Source organism: Papilio polytes, unplaced genomic scaffold, assembly GCF_000836215.1.
Source record: "Papilio polytes unplaced genomic scaffold, Ppol_1.0 DF823399.1, whole genome shotgun sequence".
NCBI lineage: Eukaryota > Metazoa > Arthropoda > Insecta > Lepidoptera > Papilionidae > Papilio > Papilio polytes.
In genome coordinates, this window is record NW_013525805.1 from 1,688,394 (window position 1) to 1,706,975 (window position 18,582).

The 18,582-nt window shown below is 33.9% G+C and overlaps 4 protein-coding genes across 4 annotated transcripts in view; 3 read left to right on the forward strand and 1 right to left on the reverse strand.

Moving 5' to 3' along the window:
• The first annotated feature begins 1,646 nt into the window (after positions 1–1,646).
• On the forward strand, positions 1,647–5,394 carry LOC106104771 (cyclin-dependent kinase 7). Its single transcript, XM_013284901.1, has 7 exons — positions 1,647–1,868; positions 2,001–2,169; positions 2,517–2,651; positions 2,969–3,134; positions 3,692–3,869; positions 4,363–4,535; positions 5,069–5,394. The coding sequence occupies exons 1-7, from the start codon at positions 1,815–1,817 to the stop codon at positions 5,208–5,210; spliced, it is 1,017 nt and encodes a 338-aa protein (XP_013140355.1). The 5' UTR covers positions 1,647–1,814; the 3' UTR covers positions 5,211–5,394.
• A 284-nt stretch (positions 5,395–5,678) lies between these two features.
• Positions 5,679–12,588, reverse strand: LOC106104929 (tubulin polyglutamylase ttll6-like). The gene is made up of 19 exons (XM_013285127.1): positions 12,397–12,588; positions 12,231–12,321; positions 11,891–12,062; positions 11,437–11,637; positions 11,254–11,346; positions 11,044–11,185; positions 10,432–10,547; positions 10,221–10,349; positions 9,728–9,881; positions 9,418–9,489; positions 9,162–9,328; positions 8,866–8,964; positions 8,195–8,321; positions 7,683–7,916; positions 7,354–7,494; positions 6,860–6,958; positions 6,542–6,608; positions 6,233–6,341; positions 5,679–5,887 (listed from the first exon to the last, which is right to left on the reverse strand). Exons 1-18 carry the CDS (start codon positions 12,400–12,402, stop codon positions 6,286–6,288), a joined length of 2,166 nt encoding a protein of 721 aa, XP_013140581.1. The 5' UTR covers positions 12,403–12,588; the 3' UTR covers positions 5,679–5,887; positions 6,233–6,285.
• A 605-nt stretch (positions 12,589–13,193) lies between these two features.
• On the forward strand, positions 13,194–15,990 carry LOC106104914 (DET1 homolog). The gene is made up of 5 exons (XM_013285113.1): positions 13,194–13,704; positions 13,824–13,949; positions 14,055–14,278; positions 14,583–15,485; positions 15,717–15,990. The coding sequence occupies exons 1-5, from the start codon at positions 13,402–13,404 to the stop codon at positions 15,907–15,909; spliced, it is 1,749 nt and encodes a 582-aa protein (XP_013140567.1). The 5' UTR covers positions 13,194–13,401; the 3' UTR covers positions 15,910–15,990.
• Positions 15,991–16,243: 253 nt separating this feature from the next.
• LOC106104728 overlaps positions 16,244–18,582 on the forward strand; it is a 2,613-nt gene continuing 274 nt past the window's right edge. The window contains exons 1-4 of the mRNA XM_013284859.1: positions 16,244–16,470; positions 16,685–16,886; positions 17,055–17,175; positions 17,889–18,579. Of these exons, the coding sequence (XP_013140313.1) occupies positions 16,386–16,470; positions 16,685–16,886; positions 17,055–17,175; positions 17,889–18,579 (1,099 nt within the window). The 5' untranslated portion in view covers positions 16,244–16,385. The remainder of the gene's footprint in view (positions 16,471–16,684; positions 16,887–17,054; positions 17,176–17,888; positions 18,580–18,582) is intronic.

Here is an 18,582-nt window from a genome sequence, read left to right on the forward strand (position 1 = left end):
GTTACCTGTACTTCGTTCGCGAAAGTTTAGATGGATGGATGTTAGAGTTTGTGACTTAAACGGCTAAACGGATCTCGATGAAATTTAGCATAGATATAGAGAATTGTCTGGCAAAACACATAGGAGACTTTAGAATTTTTTAAATTCCACGCGAACGGAGTCGCGGGCGAAAGCTAGTTTTAAAAGTAAAAGAAAAACAAGGTTGTTAGGCATTTATATGTACTAGCTTATGAAAATACATTATTCACGTCTTTATATGTAGTTATGAGTGTCGAAAAATAAACCCAGTTAATTTTTGTGGTAATGTATTTATTTGTATAGATTTTAATTTTCTTTTATTATTCTAACATAGGTAAGTTTGTTTTAAGTGTTACAAATTAATGTACGCATAGCGACATGCAGTTTAGGAACGTAGGCGTTTTATGCGGTGCTTCACGCGATGAAAGCGTCAGAAAAGTGGTGTGGCAAATTGCAGGGGATTTATTTATTTAAAACTCCGTTGCATTTCTACAAAGTGAGTTTCTCTGCGTTAGAAATATGACGTTTCATTCAACGTTTTTTTTAATACCGTGCACTTTTATGATTACTTGGCGATTTGCTCAGAGCTCTATAAAACCTGATTTAAAATGTGCTCTAAGCGTCAAGAAAGCTTACTTTTATAAAGATCTTCTTTGGGTTTAGCTAAGATTTTCTATAAATAGAATAAGAGATTATTGAATAGTTCGTGTTTGTCCGTCTGAGCCTTCCATTAACAAGGTAGGTATCATATTGAACACCTTTATTTGCCCACTATGTTTTTTATGTATGCATTTTGATATACCTATAAAATACGTTTCCCTAACTTCATCAAATAGTATTTTTTGTATGTATTTACAAGTATTGACTTAGTTAGTACTTAGTGAAGTGTTAACGTAAAAAATTGCAGTTAGTTATATGGAATTATTAATAACGACGATAGTGAAACTCACATATCAGCGTAAGACAACGGGATAACGGCAAAATTCGCCTCATTTGATGTGAAATATAATATCGTTGAAAATTAATTTAATATATTGACAAAGGTTCATTTCACACTTATCCAGGTCAGTACCTACGTAAGCATTGAAAAGCTATCATTGTTGCCTGGTCAATATATCTCCCATTGGTATAAAATAATATATCTAAATAGGATTTAAAAAGCGGATAGATCAAATTAAAAAATATGAAATAATCTATCTGTGTATTTAATTTACATGTGCAATGTAAACAAATATTTATCCTTCTGGACATTCTGCAAAACTCGCTTAGAAGAAGATAATAATAGGGTTATAATGAGGTTTTTTTATACGGCTTTTGCCGCTTTCGTCTCTCCCCTATATTCTTACTCAGGGACCTGGGAAAAGTTATAATGGGTACGGACTCATTGGCACCAGTTAGTGTTCATATTATGTTTAAAAGTCAGTCCAGGTAACGCGCTACTGCTCAACTTTAGTTCGTATACTGGCATGGCATGTGTTGTATATTCTGCCCAAACGTGTGGCACAATTTATAAATTGGTAACATAACCATAGAGTTTCCTGCCTTTATGATGGGAACTTGGCAACACCATGGCCAGACTGAAAACTTTAAAAAGGTAACACTATAGATTTTGATAGGATATGTCAAATTTGAACTCAAAAGTCAGTTTCCGTGTTGTGCAGTTTTGCTTTTGGTATATTTCTTGAAATGATATCGTAAATGTGTATTATTAACTTAAATGTAACTATAAAATATATGTACATGTGATTAACTAGAATGAAGTTACAATATTGAAAATATAATTTAACCATATAATAATGTATGAACCAACGTTACGTTATGAGAAGATAGACTTTCTTGGAGAAGGACAGGTAAGATATTTAATAAACTAATCGTAATTGTCTAGAAATCAAATTTCAAAATAATCATAAATATATTTAATTTTGTAACAACAAGGTTATACTAAAGATTATATACTAAAACTGTACTTTTCTTTTGAACAGTTTGCTACAGTATATAAAGCAAAAGATGTGAAAAACGATAAAATAGTTGCTGTTAAGAAAATCAAAATTGGTTCGCGTTTAGAGGCTCAAGATGGAATCAATCGCACTGCTCTCAGAGAAATTAAATTGCTACAAGAATTGCAACATATCAACCTCATTGGACTATTAGGTTGTGTTATTTTTTTGGTTATATTGTTACTGTTCCAGCTAATTTTAACTTTTGACATATTTACTACTTACACACTGCAGTTAAATGTTTTCTGTAAATTATTTATTTAACTACTAATTGTTATTTGCTATTGCATTAACTAGTTGCCGGGTGGTTTTTGTGTAGAATTTAACATTAATTACTAGGGTAAAATATACATGAAAGAATTCTCATAGTTGTGCTGTTTTTGGGAGCTATATGACATTTTAGTTGAAGATTACTAGCATTGTGTATTCCTATGAACTTGCATAGACATCAAAAATTTCAAATTGTTTGTATTTTGCTTTAATAAAAAATCAATTTTCCAGATGTATTTGGACAGAAGTCAAATGTATCACTTGTGTTTGACTTCATGGATACTGACTTAGAAATAATAGTAAAGGACAGCAATATTGTACTTACTCCTGCTAATGTTAAGGCATATACTATTATGACTCTCAAAGGTAAAAACATTACATTTAGAGGTTATTCATACAATATTTTCGATATGTCTTTTTTGTACTTGAAATATTATTTTGTTCACAAATTATACATGAACTATATTTGCCTGTGATTTAAACTAATTGGTATAAAAAAAGTAGCCTGCAAGTTCTTTCAAAATTTTTATCTTATATTCGTGCCAATTTATTGAGATCCTTCAGAACTATTCTGGAAATAGCAATAAACATTTATCCATCTAAATGTTTGCAGTCATAATATTACTAAGATTAATTTAAGTGATTTTCACCTTCTACAATGTTATTTAGTTTCTTTTTTTCAGGACTGGAATATTTACATCAAAATTGGATACTGCACAGAGATTTGAAACCTAATAATTTACTTATAAACCGTGAAGGTATATTGAAGATTGGAGATTTTGGTCTAGCAAAAGCATTTGGCTCACCTACCAGAATAAATACACATCAAGTTGTGACAAGATGGTACAGGTAAGGTACATAGTGAGCTAGAAAGCTAAGAGAAAATGTAAAAGTCTAAGGAACATTTTATTTTTTCTAATGTACAGTTAGGGAAATTGGCAGTGTTTCAGCTTAAAAGCTACAATGTTTTCTTTTTTTTTAATGAAGTGTAGAGCAAAAACCACTTAATGTATCTGTATAAAAGAAACTTGGTTAGTAATACACAACTAGATCATTTTTATTATTATCCCTTCGTTAGCACTCACTGCTATCTTATTTGTTATTTCTAGGTAGGGGCATAGTTTGTCTTGTTGCAATAAACAAGGCATTTTTTCTGAAATAGGTTTTCCATTTTTAAAAATTACCACAACTGTACAAAGTACTAATCTTTTAACTTTGATTAGTAGGTTTTTTGTTATGTTTTTACAAAAACACATCTTTTTATAACAGTTGAACTGTTCAGTTAAAACTGTACATGTCTTCACAAAATTTTAACTGTCTGTTGTTTTTGAGTATATGTACCGGGATTTTTACTTGGTGGTTTTTTGAATTTTCTTTAGTACTTTTATATTGATATGACATTACAGATCTCCAGAGTTGTTGTTCGGGGCACGGCAATACGGAACCGGCGTGGATATGTGGGCGGTGGGCTGCATATTGGCAGAGTTGCTGTTGCGAGTGCCCTTCCTGCCCGGGGAGTCAGATTTAGATCAGCTCTCCCGCATCTTCCAGGTGTTTGGAACTCCAACTGAGGAAACTTGGCCAGTGAGTATTATAATAAGAGTAGTTGTTTTTTAATTTTATTTTTAACTTAGTCTATGTGTTTGTTAATTTATATTTTCTAATGAAACAATGTTAATTTTTTGTTGTCCAAGTAAACAAATGACATGAAAAATAAATGTTTTGCAATTATATCTAACAAAAGCACATAGTACTTAGTAACTTTAATTTTCTTTGCATTTCTTTTATATCATAATGTGACAAACACTCAACCGGCCACTCGCTGCCCATAGACATTTGCAATAGCGGATGCGTTGCCTACCCTTGATCAACGGAGGATACGCTCGTAAAGAAGATATTTCCCCTTCCTATGCGTCTCCTGCACCGTAAAATCTACGTCCCCTTCCCATCCTTTCCGTATAAGTAAACGGGTGGGAAAGAAAAGGAATTAAAGTTGGGTCTTTATTTCTTTATTATTCGCATTAGTTCATTTTTAATAGTTAACCGAGTGCTTGGTAATGAACGTTATGTACTCCAGGGCATGAAGAACCTGACGGACTACGTGCAGTTCAAGCAGTTCCCGGCGCAGCAGCTGCGGCACATCTTCAGCGCGGCGGCGGACGACCTGCTGCAGCTGCTGGACCGCCTGCTGGCGCTGCACCCGCCCGCGCGCTGCGACTGCACGCAGGCGCTGCAGATGCCCTACTTCAGGTATCTTACATATGAATGCCAAAGTTTAGATAGCTGCATGTTTGATAAAAAGTATCTCCAAAATTTAATGGATTTTGATAAAATTGAACACAGATTTAGAGCAAAGTCAGAGAAATACATAGAAAAGTAGCTTTCTAGATCTGACATTGCTCTACTAACTGTTTTTATTCAAAGGCTAGTATACTAAATATCAGATTTCACTTTACTGGAGTCCAATCATAATCGTAAACTATAGATATACTGCAATTTACACTTATAATTGTGAATTCTAAAATATTTTTCTTATAACGCTTTTTCTGACAAATTAAGTAGCTATAGAACTTTAGCTTTTATTTTACAATTTCACTAAACTTTAACTCAATTTTATTGAATACCTAACAAATTCAAATATCAATATAGCTGCCATGTATAGAAATTGTTCCTACTTTCTTTCAATTGAAACAAAGGATATAAAATAAAACACATGTATTCATAATGAGTATTATTTATTATTAAAACCATTGTTTTCAATGCAAATTAACTATTTTTTACAGTAATAAACCAGCACCAACTGTAGGCTCGAAGTTGCCCATGCCCACGAATATATTCAAAATGGAATCGGAAAAACCATCTTTGAAAAGGAAACTTCTAGATAATATAGATGGCGGCAGTCTCGCTAAACGTCTACAATTCTGACATTATGTAAACAAACTACGATTGTTGGAAGCAAGTGCAATATTATAACGCATTTGTTGATTTCATCATTGATTTTATTGGTTTGTTTAAGTTACAAAATGAAGCTGGACTTTGAGCTTGACTTTATTATAGACTATTGATTAATAATTTTGTAAAACAGACAAATATATTTTAATGATAGATATTACCTGTTTTTTTTTCTGTTTTTTTTTTAAATCCTTTTTTTTGTCTAAGTAAGCGCGAGAACTGTTAATTTTCTGCATAACAAAATATTAAAAAATCAAAGGAAAAAATGGGAACCACCTACAAGCACTACTTTTCGGATAAAAAAAAATTATCAAAATCGGTCTACTAGCGACGGAGTTATGCCGTAACACGCAAAAAAACGTACAGACGAATTGGGTATTTCCTTTTGGGAAGTCGGTCAAAATAAGCCAATTACTTTTGTACTAAAATAAAAAACGTACAATTATCCATGAAACTATATTTCTTTTAAAATTAATACAATATAATGGAATTACAGTTTGTGTAAAAATTTTTGGTATTACATTATAACAAAAGTCTAAAATTAAAAAAATAGCCATCTATTGGTTGCATGAACATTGTGGAACCGAGCCATGTGTCAATATACAGCTTACAGAAATAAATGTCGATTCGAAACTGGCAACCGAGTAACTCTGTAACAATATGTCATCGATTATTTACAAAATTCGTCAGATTTAATTATATGAATTACTAACAATTGCTCGCGAGTTCGTCCGCGTGAAAATAAAAAATATAGCCTATGTTACATAAAACAAATACATACAAAAATACAAATCATTCCTTTTTATAATATTTGTATTGATATAGAATACAAAATTACACACATTTCCTAGCACACTAGACGTAATTATTAAAAAAAAACTATTTTTATCTTCAGTTACACCTATTTTGCTTTGCATTTTAACGTTTATGTTATACAAAATCTTGCGATTTTTACAAATTGTGGCTTCCTAAAAAATGAAGAGTACATTTCTTACCTATTTGCATGTCACGTAGAAAATCCTTCACATGAGGTCCTGAGACAGTCTATTCAACGGCAAAATGGACGTCTCATGAAAACTGCATTGCGACACTCCACATGAAATACTGTCAACATTATATTATATTATATTACGTAAATAATAATCTTTTAGTAGAAGAAATATTGTCATCTTAACAAAAAACATCGGTAGGTCAATTCACATAAATACCCGGAATGCAAAATTTTTTTCTAGTGAACCAAGGATATTTATCATCTACATTATTAAAAAAAAAGTTTTTGATATAACTCAATAAAAACAACTTACATTCGTTTACTTTGTTTACCTCGTTGCGGGTTTCGACTGTTGGTGATTTTGCTTTCTTGGCGGCAATCTGCACACAAGAATTTGTTCGGTCCCATCATTTTGATACTTTTTATGTTCTATTTTTTTCTTATTTTTGTATGTAGCGTTGTCAATGTTATATTCTCTGCAGAAAAATGTTTTTTTCTTCTAAATATTGTCTTTCTGATAAATTCAAATTGAATGATTCAATTTATAAACTGAAGAAGTAGCTAGTTTTTTTAGGTATTTTGTTAAAATTAGTACTTTTTAATATATTTTTTAAATTTAAGTATTAATGACCTTCGGTGAGTTGGACATCGCAGTCAGCCGTCCGTAGACACCGTATTTACGTTCATCTTCCGGTCTCAAGGTTCCCATTTTTTTCATCGCCAAATAGATCTAAAAACACCTCTTGGAACTTTAGTATTTTTACTTGTTTAAATCCCTTCTAATTAAATAAAAAGAAACTGCACAGCTATTATAGTTTTCATATTTCTTGGTGGTTCTAAGTTCACGCAAGTCGCTGCACAGAACGAAATTTTAATTGAAGGGGGATGCGAGGGAGACCAGCATGCAGCGTGTCGATGACCTTGACCAGCTGAGATATTTGAAAAGTGTGATAATAAGGTATTCGATAAATTATAGTTTCCAAATTGACTACACGAAGAACCAACCGTGATTATTTAGTCATATTCATCATCAGTAATTTTGTCGCAACAAGCTTGTGCGCGATGAACCTTGATTTAAAAAGATCAGGGCCAGGACATCTAAAAATCCTAAATGTAAATTTTTACCTGTTCCAACATTCCGTAACTCCTGATGAGGAAATCTCTTTGTGCGAGCAAGTTGATACGTTCTCGTTCCTCCTTCTCAACAATAGGGTCTGGCTCGAAGGAGCACAACACGTACGGGGGCTTTATTTCCTTTTCCACCACCTATTCAATAACATTATAAAAGAGCCTTGGACACAAATTAAATTCTTATACCAACACATTTTTTTAAAAGACATTTCTAACAAAACTGAAAGATTGATTCTGTAATAATTATAAATGTTACTATTTGCTACACTGTCATAAAGTAAAATAAAAAAGGATTATGATATTTCTAAAGTAAAAAAACTAACAGGATACGACTGTGTAGACATTTTGTCTTTCTCTTGTCTCGCTTTCTCTTTATCGTCATCCTTTTTTTCTTTCTCTTTTTTCTGTTCCTTTTCCGGGCGTGGCTTCGGCTTCGGCTTTTCTATGACGCTGTCTCCGACTGTACCACTCGTGCTCTCGTCAGATTTCTTGTCGCCCTCTTTAATAGGTTTCATTTGAGATGGCTTCTTGAGAGCTTCGGACTTCGCTTTCGTTTGCTAAAGAAAAATGTTAATATATTACTAGTATAACATTGTATTATCTGTGTTATAACATAACATAGTATTACATAAATATTTATTTAGTACGCTACGTAGTAAGTCCGCTAAAACCATTTTTTGATCATGATGATATGTCCTTAGGTAGAGCAAACTTAAGAAACACTAAAGATGAAGCTGTCGTCTACCATAGATTCCAAGTTTATCTTAGTCTATTGTACGTAAAACAAATTAAAGATGTTTGAGAATATTTTGTAACACAAGATAGTTGGGCTAACCTCGAATTGTTCTCGTTGTTGTCGAGCGCAGTCTCCTCGTGCGCGCGAGGCCGCCGTGCCCGTGTACAGCGAGCCCGAGGGCTGCTGGAACAGCGCCGCGTACCGCTCGCCCTCGGGGTACACGCGTCTACGTTACACATTACAGCTAGTAGCAGGGCCGGTTGAGCAAATACCGGCGCCCTGGGCGAATTTTCTACATCGATCCCCGAAATGCAATACAAACCCATACGACATGTTCCTGGACTTAGGCGGTCACCTGACTTTGGCCACCCCTAACGTATATAGTACATTGAATCAGTAACATTCAAGTATTACAAGTTATAAGCAATATGAGACAATTTGACCTATAATATTAAGAAAAAAAATCAGTACTGCACTGGAGTATTCACGCAACACTAGGTTGTCTTATACGTCCGGTCCCTATCTGACAGATGTCAATGTCATTCAGTCGTTTTAGAATAGTGCACCATTCTGGCGGGAGGACTGGCCCGAGTGTTTAATTACGTTGTTACAGTTATAATAATTGCATAAAAAAGAATTACAATAAATAAAAATCGGAGTTCTGCTGCCCACATCGTTGTATTCCCGTAACTTAGACCAGATCTAAAGTTTATTGGTTAAAATATCTGAAAAATAAACTTTGAAAAGGTTCAAAATCAAATTAATTGTACCTAAAATTACCCAAATGTGTCTCCTCCCACTGTATCTGTGTCTGCCAGGGAGTTTTCTCTGGCTCCCTCTCCTCGCTGCCGGGACAACAATCTGGGAATCTGCACAAATCACTAACAAAGTTTTTATTAAACGTTTTACAATTGAATACTTAGTATAACTATACTAATATAATAAAAGCAATATTAACAAGCGGAAGACATTAATTTTCCTTCAGAACTTGAATTTGGAGTTAAAATAGGATAAGTTGAATTGTGAGTTGATATAATGTAGTTAATATTTTTGTATTAACACCAACTTGTTGGTCTGCAGCAGTCTATCTCTTATTCGTCTCCTATCCTCCTCCAGAACTCGTTTCTTATCGCATTGCCAGATGTTGAGCATCGTGAATGTGTCAGTGAGGAGACCCTCCTTCACTTCGCGGTCCAGCTGGGTATCCGTGTGAAAACTCGGGGAATGGTTAACCTGGGAGAAAGGGAACTTTCTTACTACTGAACCCAATAACATCCATAATCGTAGATAGAATTTCAAAGAATGATTTTGATATTACTTACCTCTAAAATATAAGGATGAAGTTTTTTATCCAAAAGTATATCGAACCCGAGAATCTCGAAACAAGCGTGAACCTGAAAAACATAAGTAATTTATATTAAAATTTAATTATTACAAAGGTATATCTTTGCAGTGCCTAATATTCAAATAGATATGAAAAATTCATTAGGTATAGCTGCATTTTTTTGTTTGACTAGGAAAAAAAATCCATTTTCCTACCGGTTAGCAATAGGATTAGAAGGTCGGCTTCCACGACCTCCTTATACCATGTTACATTTACAACAACTGTATTGTAGATAATGCAAAAAGAACCGTATCATGCGAGGGGAAGCAGGCGTGGTAACTATGCTTTAGTATCGGCCACGCGGCGATGATGGTCTTCACGATGACCTGGTCTATGGAGTACCAGAGCCGGCTCAGGTCCACTCCTTGCGACAACAGAATCTTGTTCAACGTCGATATCTTGCTGACGTCAGGAAGAGGAAATTTTGTTAAGGATTAGTTTGCTGTTTAACTCATTTCGAAAGAAAATTAGATATGAACTGATTATCCATAGTGTTTTAGTGCCTATTTCCACTTGTGTAGAAGTCGCGAACGCTCCAGTGAAAATAGGAATCGCGATCGCTAGTGGCTACGTCGCACAGATAACCGCTTAGTGCAAATATAAGATCGTTGTTAACATCGATTACACAGAAGCACATTGTTAATCTGTTTTACATTTAGTTGGTAATAGTTACGGCAAAAGAGACATCTAGAACAGGTAATGCACGTAAAATTCTAGAATTTTAAAAGTATAAAATCTTACCGTTTACTGCCCGCCTCCGAATCGTACACATAAGTACGACTGTGTTTGTTCAACGCGTAATTTGTCAAGTGCATAAACACATTGGTTGTGTTATTTGCATTCGGATCCGCATATCGGCTCGTAGCAAATCTAAAATTTTTTTTTCTTGAGATTTGTTTCCTCGTTCCTTATTCCGACAGTGGAAACCGACATTAAGGATATGAATGCTTACCTAACAAGACCTTCATTATAAACAAACACTCTGAGGGGGTCACAGGACGTTATAAGAGTGTACACTCTGATATCAAATTTGTAGCCATCGACTAAGTAAGGCTTCGATAAATACACCTGGAAATTTTAACAAGCTCTTACAATCTCCCTTCTATTGATATAAGTAGATTCGAAGCAATTTTACTATGTCGTATTCCTATTACAATATTACTGTCTACATCATAGACGTAGCCAGTCGATATTATTACTACCTGCTGATCTACTTTTGATTTATATTACTATATGTCCTAAATAACTAGCACTAAGACGGAAGATAGGTAGGGCCTAGCTTAGGAAGCAGGCGCTCTACCACTATTTTGTTATAACAAACTTTGTAACATCTTTTATATGGAAATCTTTAAATGTAGGATAGGTTCAAGGTCCTAACCTTGGACTTAATCTAGATTATCCGCAGCTACTTTTGATAGGTCGTATTCGAAATAATTTTACATTTGTGGTTCCTCTAGGGGGAGAAGTAGTTAACACACCACAACCTCTCCCCTGGCGATGCACACATTACACTACATATAATTTGCTATTACTAGATAACTACTACTGTTTCTACATATGAGACCTGAGCAATCAGTTTATCAGTTGGCTTAACATCCTTCAATGATTTCGTCAAATAAATTCCCCGACCCTGACTACCGCATTCCGGTTTGATTATAAACGTTTTATTTTTATGAGTTTTTGAATAGTTTAATGCGTCGCCAAAACTGAAAATTATTTTATTATTATTATCAAAAATAATTGTGATAATATCAAAGTAAAGGATGCATCTTACTCTGCGGGTAGACACCATGTTTTAGGAAAGAAATTATATTCCTTTGGGTAAATTTTTTGCATTCTATTCAAGTTTCTCGCCAGCAAATCTTTCCTAAAATCACACGTGATTAGTACCTTCTCCACAACGTCTTGAAGATGTTTGGATAAATATAGCAGATTACAAAGTACTACGTCTATCTACCTGCAAATCTCCAACATTCCAGGGAAATGGTTTATACGTTGAAACCGCTTCATTTCCTTGGCTCTTTCCACGGACACGCTCATGTCTGTCCAGTAAAAGTTCCACGTTTCGTCCTCAGATACCTCGCGCATGCCGAACGCACTCGCCACTTTACGAATCGACTCGTAACGACAGTTCGTAAGGCAAACGGTTATTTGAGATCTATCGAGAAAACATCTTGTAAACTGCAAATTCTTTTGTGTTGCTGTAAAATATTTTAACTCGGATATTGGATTAATTTTAATTTTGCCTCTACGTTTAGAGGCGGAGGAGGCGGAGACGTTTCGTAAGGAGGCGTAACCCAATCAAAACAGTCATAACATTACGCGTATTACCACTAACGCGGCTAGAGTCGCGCTGGTAGTGACTAAGTGAAAATAGGCTTATGTACCGCATCGACATACTACGGCCATACCTTTTTCTTCTTTTTTTCTTCTTGGTTGTTTCTGGAGGTATGACTGGTGCGGTGCAGGAAGTGGGTTGAGATGTGTCATCTTCGCCGTACAGTTTGCTGTCATAGTTTCGCATCAACATTGCCATTTCATTCATATCTTCTTTGACGTGTTGCTCCATTACGAGTTTGCTTTCTATGTCGATAAGTTTTTATTTATATACTTTCTGTACACGTGACATGAATAGAAAGTTTTACTTTTTAACAAACAAGTTTTAGCTTGGCTTTATTAGATGAATACAAGGTCATTTCTAAATTCCCAACCGTCACAAAGTTTAAATTATACAATTTAAAATTTACTTACCTTCATTTTTATGTTTATTTGCATTGAAATGTATCGGTTTATGATTAAGTACTACACATTGATCTTCTCCATATGTTTGATTGTATCCCAACTATCAAATGAAAAATATAAAATAGGTTCAGTATGAGTAAAACGTTAAAATTATGTAGCGTAAAAATTCACTGACCTCCATTTGTTGTATACTGCTAATTAGTGTAAATTAAATTGTGAGTGAATTCATTACGTACAAACTTAATTTATTTAAAAATACCTTATAGAATCTTTAACCAAAAACATATAAAAATTACTTAACGCCAAAATAATGAATTTGCATGTAGAACGCTATAATAAATAGATTACAGTTTAGATTTTGTTTGACTTTTGCCATAAACAAGTAATAGAATTTTGTAACGTCAAACAATCGTGTTTCTTTTTTATTGTCAACTCTCGAGGCCTCTTGATATTAAAACATGGTGTAAAAAAATGTAAATCCCTAACTTCAGTTGTTTTAAAATATTTGTGTGCGATTAATAAAATTTTAAATTAACATATTTATGTTCTTCTCTTGACTTTTATAACATAACACTTGATCTCGGAATCTACACAAAATAAAAGATGCTAGTTACAATCACATAATTCATAACTTTAGATTCAAATATGTAAGTATGTTTTGAAGAGTGCATACTACTTGGTGGCCGGGGGAAGTACCAAATCGAGTAAAAAATCGTTGCCATAATAATTATTTCCATAAATCTTTCATGTTTTTATTTCTTCCTAATTAATTAACATGTTTTTGATTGAGTTTTTTGTGATATTTCAATTAATGCTAATAATGAGGAAAATTTTCACTTTACAAAATAATCGAAATAATGAAAATAATTTTGAAATTATCTGTAGAACATAGAGATATTGTGCGTGTCTTATCTCTAATCTATAAATAAAAACGATGACATTGACATATATCACATGAAATGTCATACGTGTTTACTATTTACATTTTATTTTTCTTGTAGGTTTAATTTTAAGTTTAAAATTATAGGGTTTCATGTTATTAACAAGTTAAGTCTCTCAAGAAATAAATAAGGGACAACTTAGGTACATGAACATGAATCAAGTGGACACTTGGTTGTAAATTTCCAATTAACTAATTACACAACTTAACAAGCACTTTTATTGTAAAGTTAATAGTAAAATGGCATCCGTATACTACGAAGATGCCCCTCCGGGAGCGCTTAACGAGGACGAGTTCTTTTGTACCGAAAGGATTGTACCTCGAAAAATTAAACCTCAAAACATAGTAATAAGACTTATGGATAGAGAAATATATGGCTCCAGAAAACCTGGATCACACTTCCATGTCGTCAGAGAGTTCTATCAAAACGTATTTCCTAACTTAACAATAGTGAATGTAGAGAAACCTCCTTGTTTCTTACGGAAGTTTAGTCCAGATGGGAAACATTTTATAGCATTTTCAGCTGATCAAACTTCTTTAGAGGTGGGTAAAAATGTTTACTACATTTAATAATGTCCAAAGTCCAAAGAAGAGCCAATGTCCCTGTATGATGTATTTTACTTATTGATATTATGCTAGAGTTGTAAACATATTATTTTCAGATATATGAATACAGAGGGGCTTCAGCGGCAGGAGACCTTGTAGCAGGATACCCCGCTGATTTATTAAATGCTGATGCAGATGTTCATCACAGAATACGAACACACATATTTTACAGGTTTTTTAAGGTTATTTTACTACTGACTTTATTATGTAAATAGCAATGACACTTAACTTCTTAAATACCATATTTTTATGATTTATTAACATTAAATGATATTAAAAAATTGCAGCCAAAATTTACAGTAAATGTATGTCAACAAAGACTGGTGGCAAGGTCTGAACGTAATCCAGGTCAGCTTCCACTTATAGAGCAACAGTTGAACCGTGAATGCAGTTTATTCACTGAGGATGGTAGATATGTGATAGTGGGTTCCGCAGCACACATACCTGATGATCTCAGACCACACTTTTACCATATACACAGTAATAATGAAGCTGTTACACCAACAATTCGGTAAATAACATTTTAATAATATAATCATAATTATTTTATATTTGGTCTTGAAGAAGAACTGAATTTTATCATGTATTGGATAGTCTGGAAGAACATAGGCTACTCGTTTTTGTTTTTTTTTATTCCACATGGATGGAGTCGTGGGCAAAAACTAGTTACTATATAAATTAAATTAAAATGCTTTAATTAACAGTCTTTCAACATGTTTTTATTCTAAGTTTAAACTACATTTAACATGTAATACTTTGTTTGAATTTATTATGTGATAACTTTAAAATAATGTATTAATTTATTTGACTTTCAGATCTGCATTAGAGGACTATTCACTTCACTTGGTAGACTTGCACCAAGGCAAACTGTGTGACACAAAGCATTTTAGAATTGACAAAATCTATTTATCACATAATCAAGGCATTTATTTATACAAAGAAGTGTTAGCAGTCCTCTCTGTGCAACATCAAACAATACATCTGTTTCAAATTGTTGATGGAATGTTAATAGAAATAAGAAAAATAGGAAGATTTTGTTTTGATGACGATCCATTTATTGTAAACTCAGTGTTTACACCACAGACAAATGAAAGACCATTTCATGAAGAGACAATAAATAGTTTAAAACACAGATTGCTTGTGTTCCTTTTTAAAAGAGCTAAAAGTATAAGTGACAGTACAAATGATCCTTTCGAATTGAGAAAGTTTTATAAATACTTTGATATGTTTAAAAGTCTTAGGATGTGGAAGATGCAGCTATTAGATGAAGATCATTTATTTATTAAGTATGCAAGTGAAGAAGTTGTGACTTTGAGAGTAGCGGAGCCTAACAGTCAATCCTCATTTTTTGTTATCTACAACATAAGTGGGAGTAAAATATTGGCTGTGTATGAGAATACTTCAGAAGCACTATTACAGTTATTCGAGAATTACTGTGATTGTTTTAGAAATGCAAGACTGTGTGCCGATTCTCAGTTCACTTGTTCGCCGTCTAACAATTTATATGCAAGGTTGACTCAACAGAGATTTAAGCAAACTATCGTGAGAGCTATATACGGCGGGCGGACAGAGGCGACGAAGCGAATACTAGCTCAGTTACCTATAAGTGCACAGTCATACAGCGGATCACCTTATTTAGATTTAGGATTGTTTAGTTATGATGACAAATGGGTTTCTGTTATGGAAAGACCTAAAGCTTATGGAGAATATCCCATTAGGTAATTATTCAAAGAAATATTACAAGATATTGTGACCTTCAAATATGCATGTCACCAAAAATTAAATAACCGGGGTCTAGTATAAAAAAAACTTTTTTTTACCACAAAGACAAAACTAATAAGTGAGTTACATAAGTGAGTCTATTGGGATTGAAGGCATTTTAGTTTTTCGCAGTATTCGATTCTTTTTAACATTTTACAATTTTTATGTAATTTAATGTTTCTTATTAGATTTTACGCTCGTGACTCCGGTCTGCTGAAGTTCAAGATCTATGCGGGTGTGATCGGCCAGTCTGTGCCGGCGAGCGCGCGTCGCCTCGTCGCCTTTACCTTCCACCCCACAGACCCCTTCGCCATCAGCGTGCAAAGAACTAACTCAGACTACATTGTCAACTTCCATATTAGAAATGCTGTCTTCAGTTGATGATATCTATAATTTTAAGTTTATTTTTTACTGTATAGTATGTATAGTGTATATGTTAATTTTGTTTACTATGTATGTAATATGAATAAGGATTTTTTTATTATTAAAATGCAATTATTTTTTTAACTTTATAGCTTTTAAATGATTAGTCGATAAACTGGTAAAGCGAATTTTAAAAATACAATGGTTGTGGTCATCATGATACAAAGCAAGCAAGGAAAAATGCCTTTTTAAATGATATCAAAATAAAACTCTTTTGACGTAAATAAAAACAAAATAGGTTATAAGCAGTTGAAATAGAAACTATAATCGAGAAGACAAACAATACTTCATTTTTGGCAATTAAAAATCTGTCACACAATGACTTTTGTAAGAACCATGGATATCTTTACAATACAAAAATAATATTTATACAATAAATAATATATTAACAATGACTCCGTTCGCAATATGTTTCCTCGATTAAGTTAAGAAAGATGTATTTCTCACCAACCATGCAACCGAATTTTTGCTACGGCACAGGACCTCAAAATACTGTTCAATATATACCCTTTCAGCCACGTAAGTTTAATTTCAATGTACTAATCTAAAAAAATATGTTTAAAATCAGAACTAGTACCACCTTTGATAGTATAAATTTTGAGACGTAACTGAAGTCTTGTGGTCGTGTCGCGGTGGTTAAATGCAGGAAAAATGTCGAGTCCAAATATAAATGTAGAAAATATCGCATTATAGTTGTTCAGGCAAAGATACCGGAATACTTATAATGTTTTAGCTGTGCAGAACGTTCAAAATCCAGAAATTATAGGGGAGGGAGATTTAACATCGATCATCCTACCCAACGGTAGTGTTCAATATTTCTTTATCCCAACAATAAAACGCGATGTGTGGGCACCGTGCGCGTTTTCTCCCCCCACGATGAACGTCAACTGGAACTTAGCTTCGCAAGCCTGGTTTATACGAAATATTTCGAATCCGTAAGTAAAGTACGTCTTTTTAATAGTGATAATTATTACAAGTACTGTTAAATAGTCATCATTTATAACTATAATATTCCGTAACATACGAAAAAGTATTCGAATAATAAAATAAATACGAAGATAGTCGAAACTCTATTAAGAAATAACTAGTCGTTTCAATTACAGGATAGCGCCATCTTTCTGTTTCGGTCAGCAATATTTGAGACCGTATGGGGATCCCTTTAATCCAAACATAATGCCTTCAGATTGTAATACAAACACGCCTGCCTTAGGCTACAGCAATATGGTTCGTCAAACATTTTAATACATTCTTATTTTATATTTTGTAGTCTTATTTTCAATTAGTAAGATTGCTCTGAAAATTATTGCCCTCCGTTAGGGCGCTCAATTTTTAAATCATTAGACCCTGAGTGCAAAGGCGTGTACCAGAGTTTTTAAAATGATCTCCTCAAAAACAATGACGATGATGGATGAAATCAAATTTACTTAGATAACTACATAAAAGTTAGGGTTTTAGGTAAGAACATCTTATTTTTAATTGTCTACGTATAGAGTATATAATTTCTAATAAATTAAGGTATCGGTTATGCAGTTAAGAATCGATTGTACTAAAAATTGCGTTATCCCTTCACTTATGTACAGATTCCGGTATAGGGCATTCCTACTTTTGGTAAAATACGTCAAGGGACTGTATTTTAGCTAAATATTTATAATTTTACGATCATAAATTAAGATACTCTAATACATGCACCGTTTTAAACAACCGCTTTGGTTGCGCGTCTCGATCGGATCAATAATCTTACGGGAGACGTTGTACAATTGTTGCAAAAGACAAATGTATTTAAATGTATATAAATACTTTGAACCACTAGGCAATGTTGCCATTATTACATATTTGTTAATAATCCCACAAATTCTCAATTAAACTGCCTTATAATCGGGAAAAATATTATAATATTTTTTCTTTAAGTTTCTGAATAGATCAACATTATTTTTCAGTTCCACTACGATAGATGCACATCGACCTCAGACCTTCGACATTTTAGTCCAAGAGTAAGTTCGTGCCATCAACAGACGTCCGCTGTGCAAATCGTGTCCGCCCCCGCCCCGCCCCATGACCCGACCTGTCTCTATGAGGTGGTGTGCGGCAAGCCGTGCCCTTGCGGCGTCACCAGCGGAACTACTAAATACTGCCAAGATGATTCCCAGAAGGAGCCAGAGCGCGTGGCCAGTGCCATGTCTATCGAGGAAATGGACCGCAAAGATTGCTGTGAATGCCCGCCGAAGACTAAAAATGTAGATAAAAGTGTAGCCACAATACGTGAATCAACTTCTGAAGAAGATAGCGAAGAGATAACGATTCCTGAAAAAACTAAAGTACGAGAGACAAACAAAATGAAGACTTTGTCAAAGGAAAGGAGCATTTCGAAGAGCAAATCGAAAGAAAAGAGTTCAAAAATAGATAGGAAGCCATCACCCATTGAAGTAATAAAAAAAGATAAAGGCAGTCAACATGATACAAATATAAAAAAATCGAGCTATCAAAAATTGGGAAAGGGCGAGGACTCGAGTAGTTCGGAGAAAGAAAAGGTGGGCAGCGACGAGCTTAAGCCAAAGAAAGAAGGAAAAGGTGAGAAGGAAAAGAAAAAGCGTGTGAAATGTCACTGCGAGGAAGTTAGTGACGATGATAGCG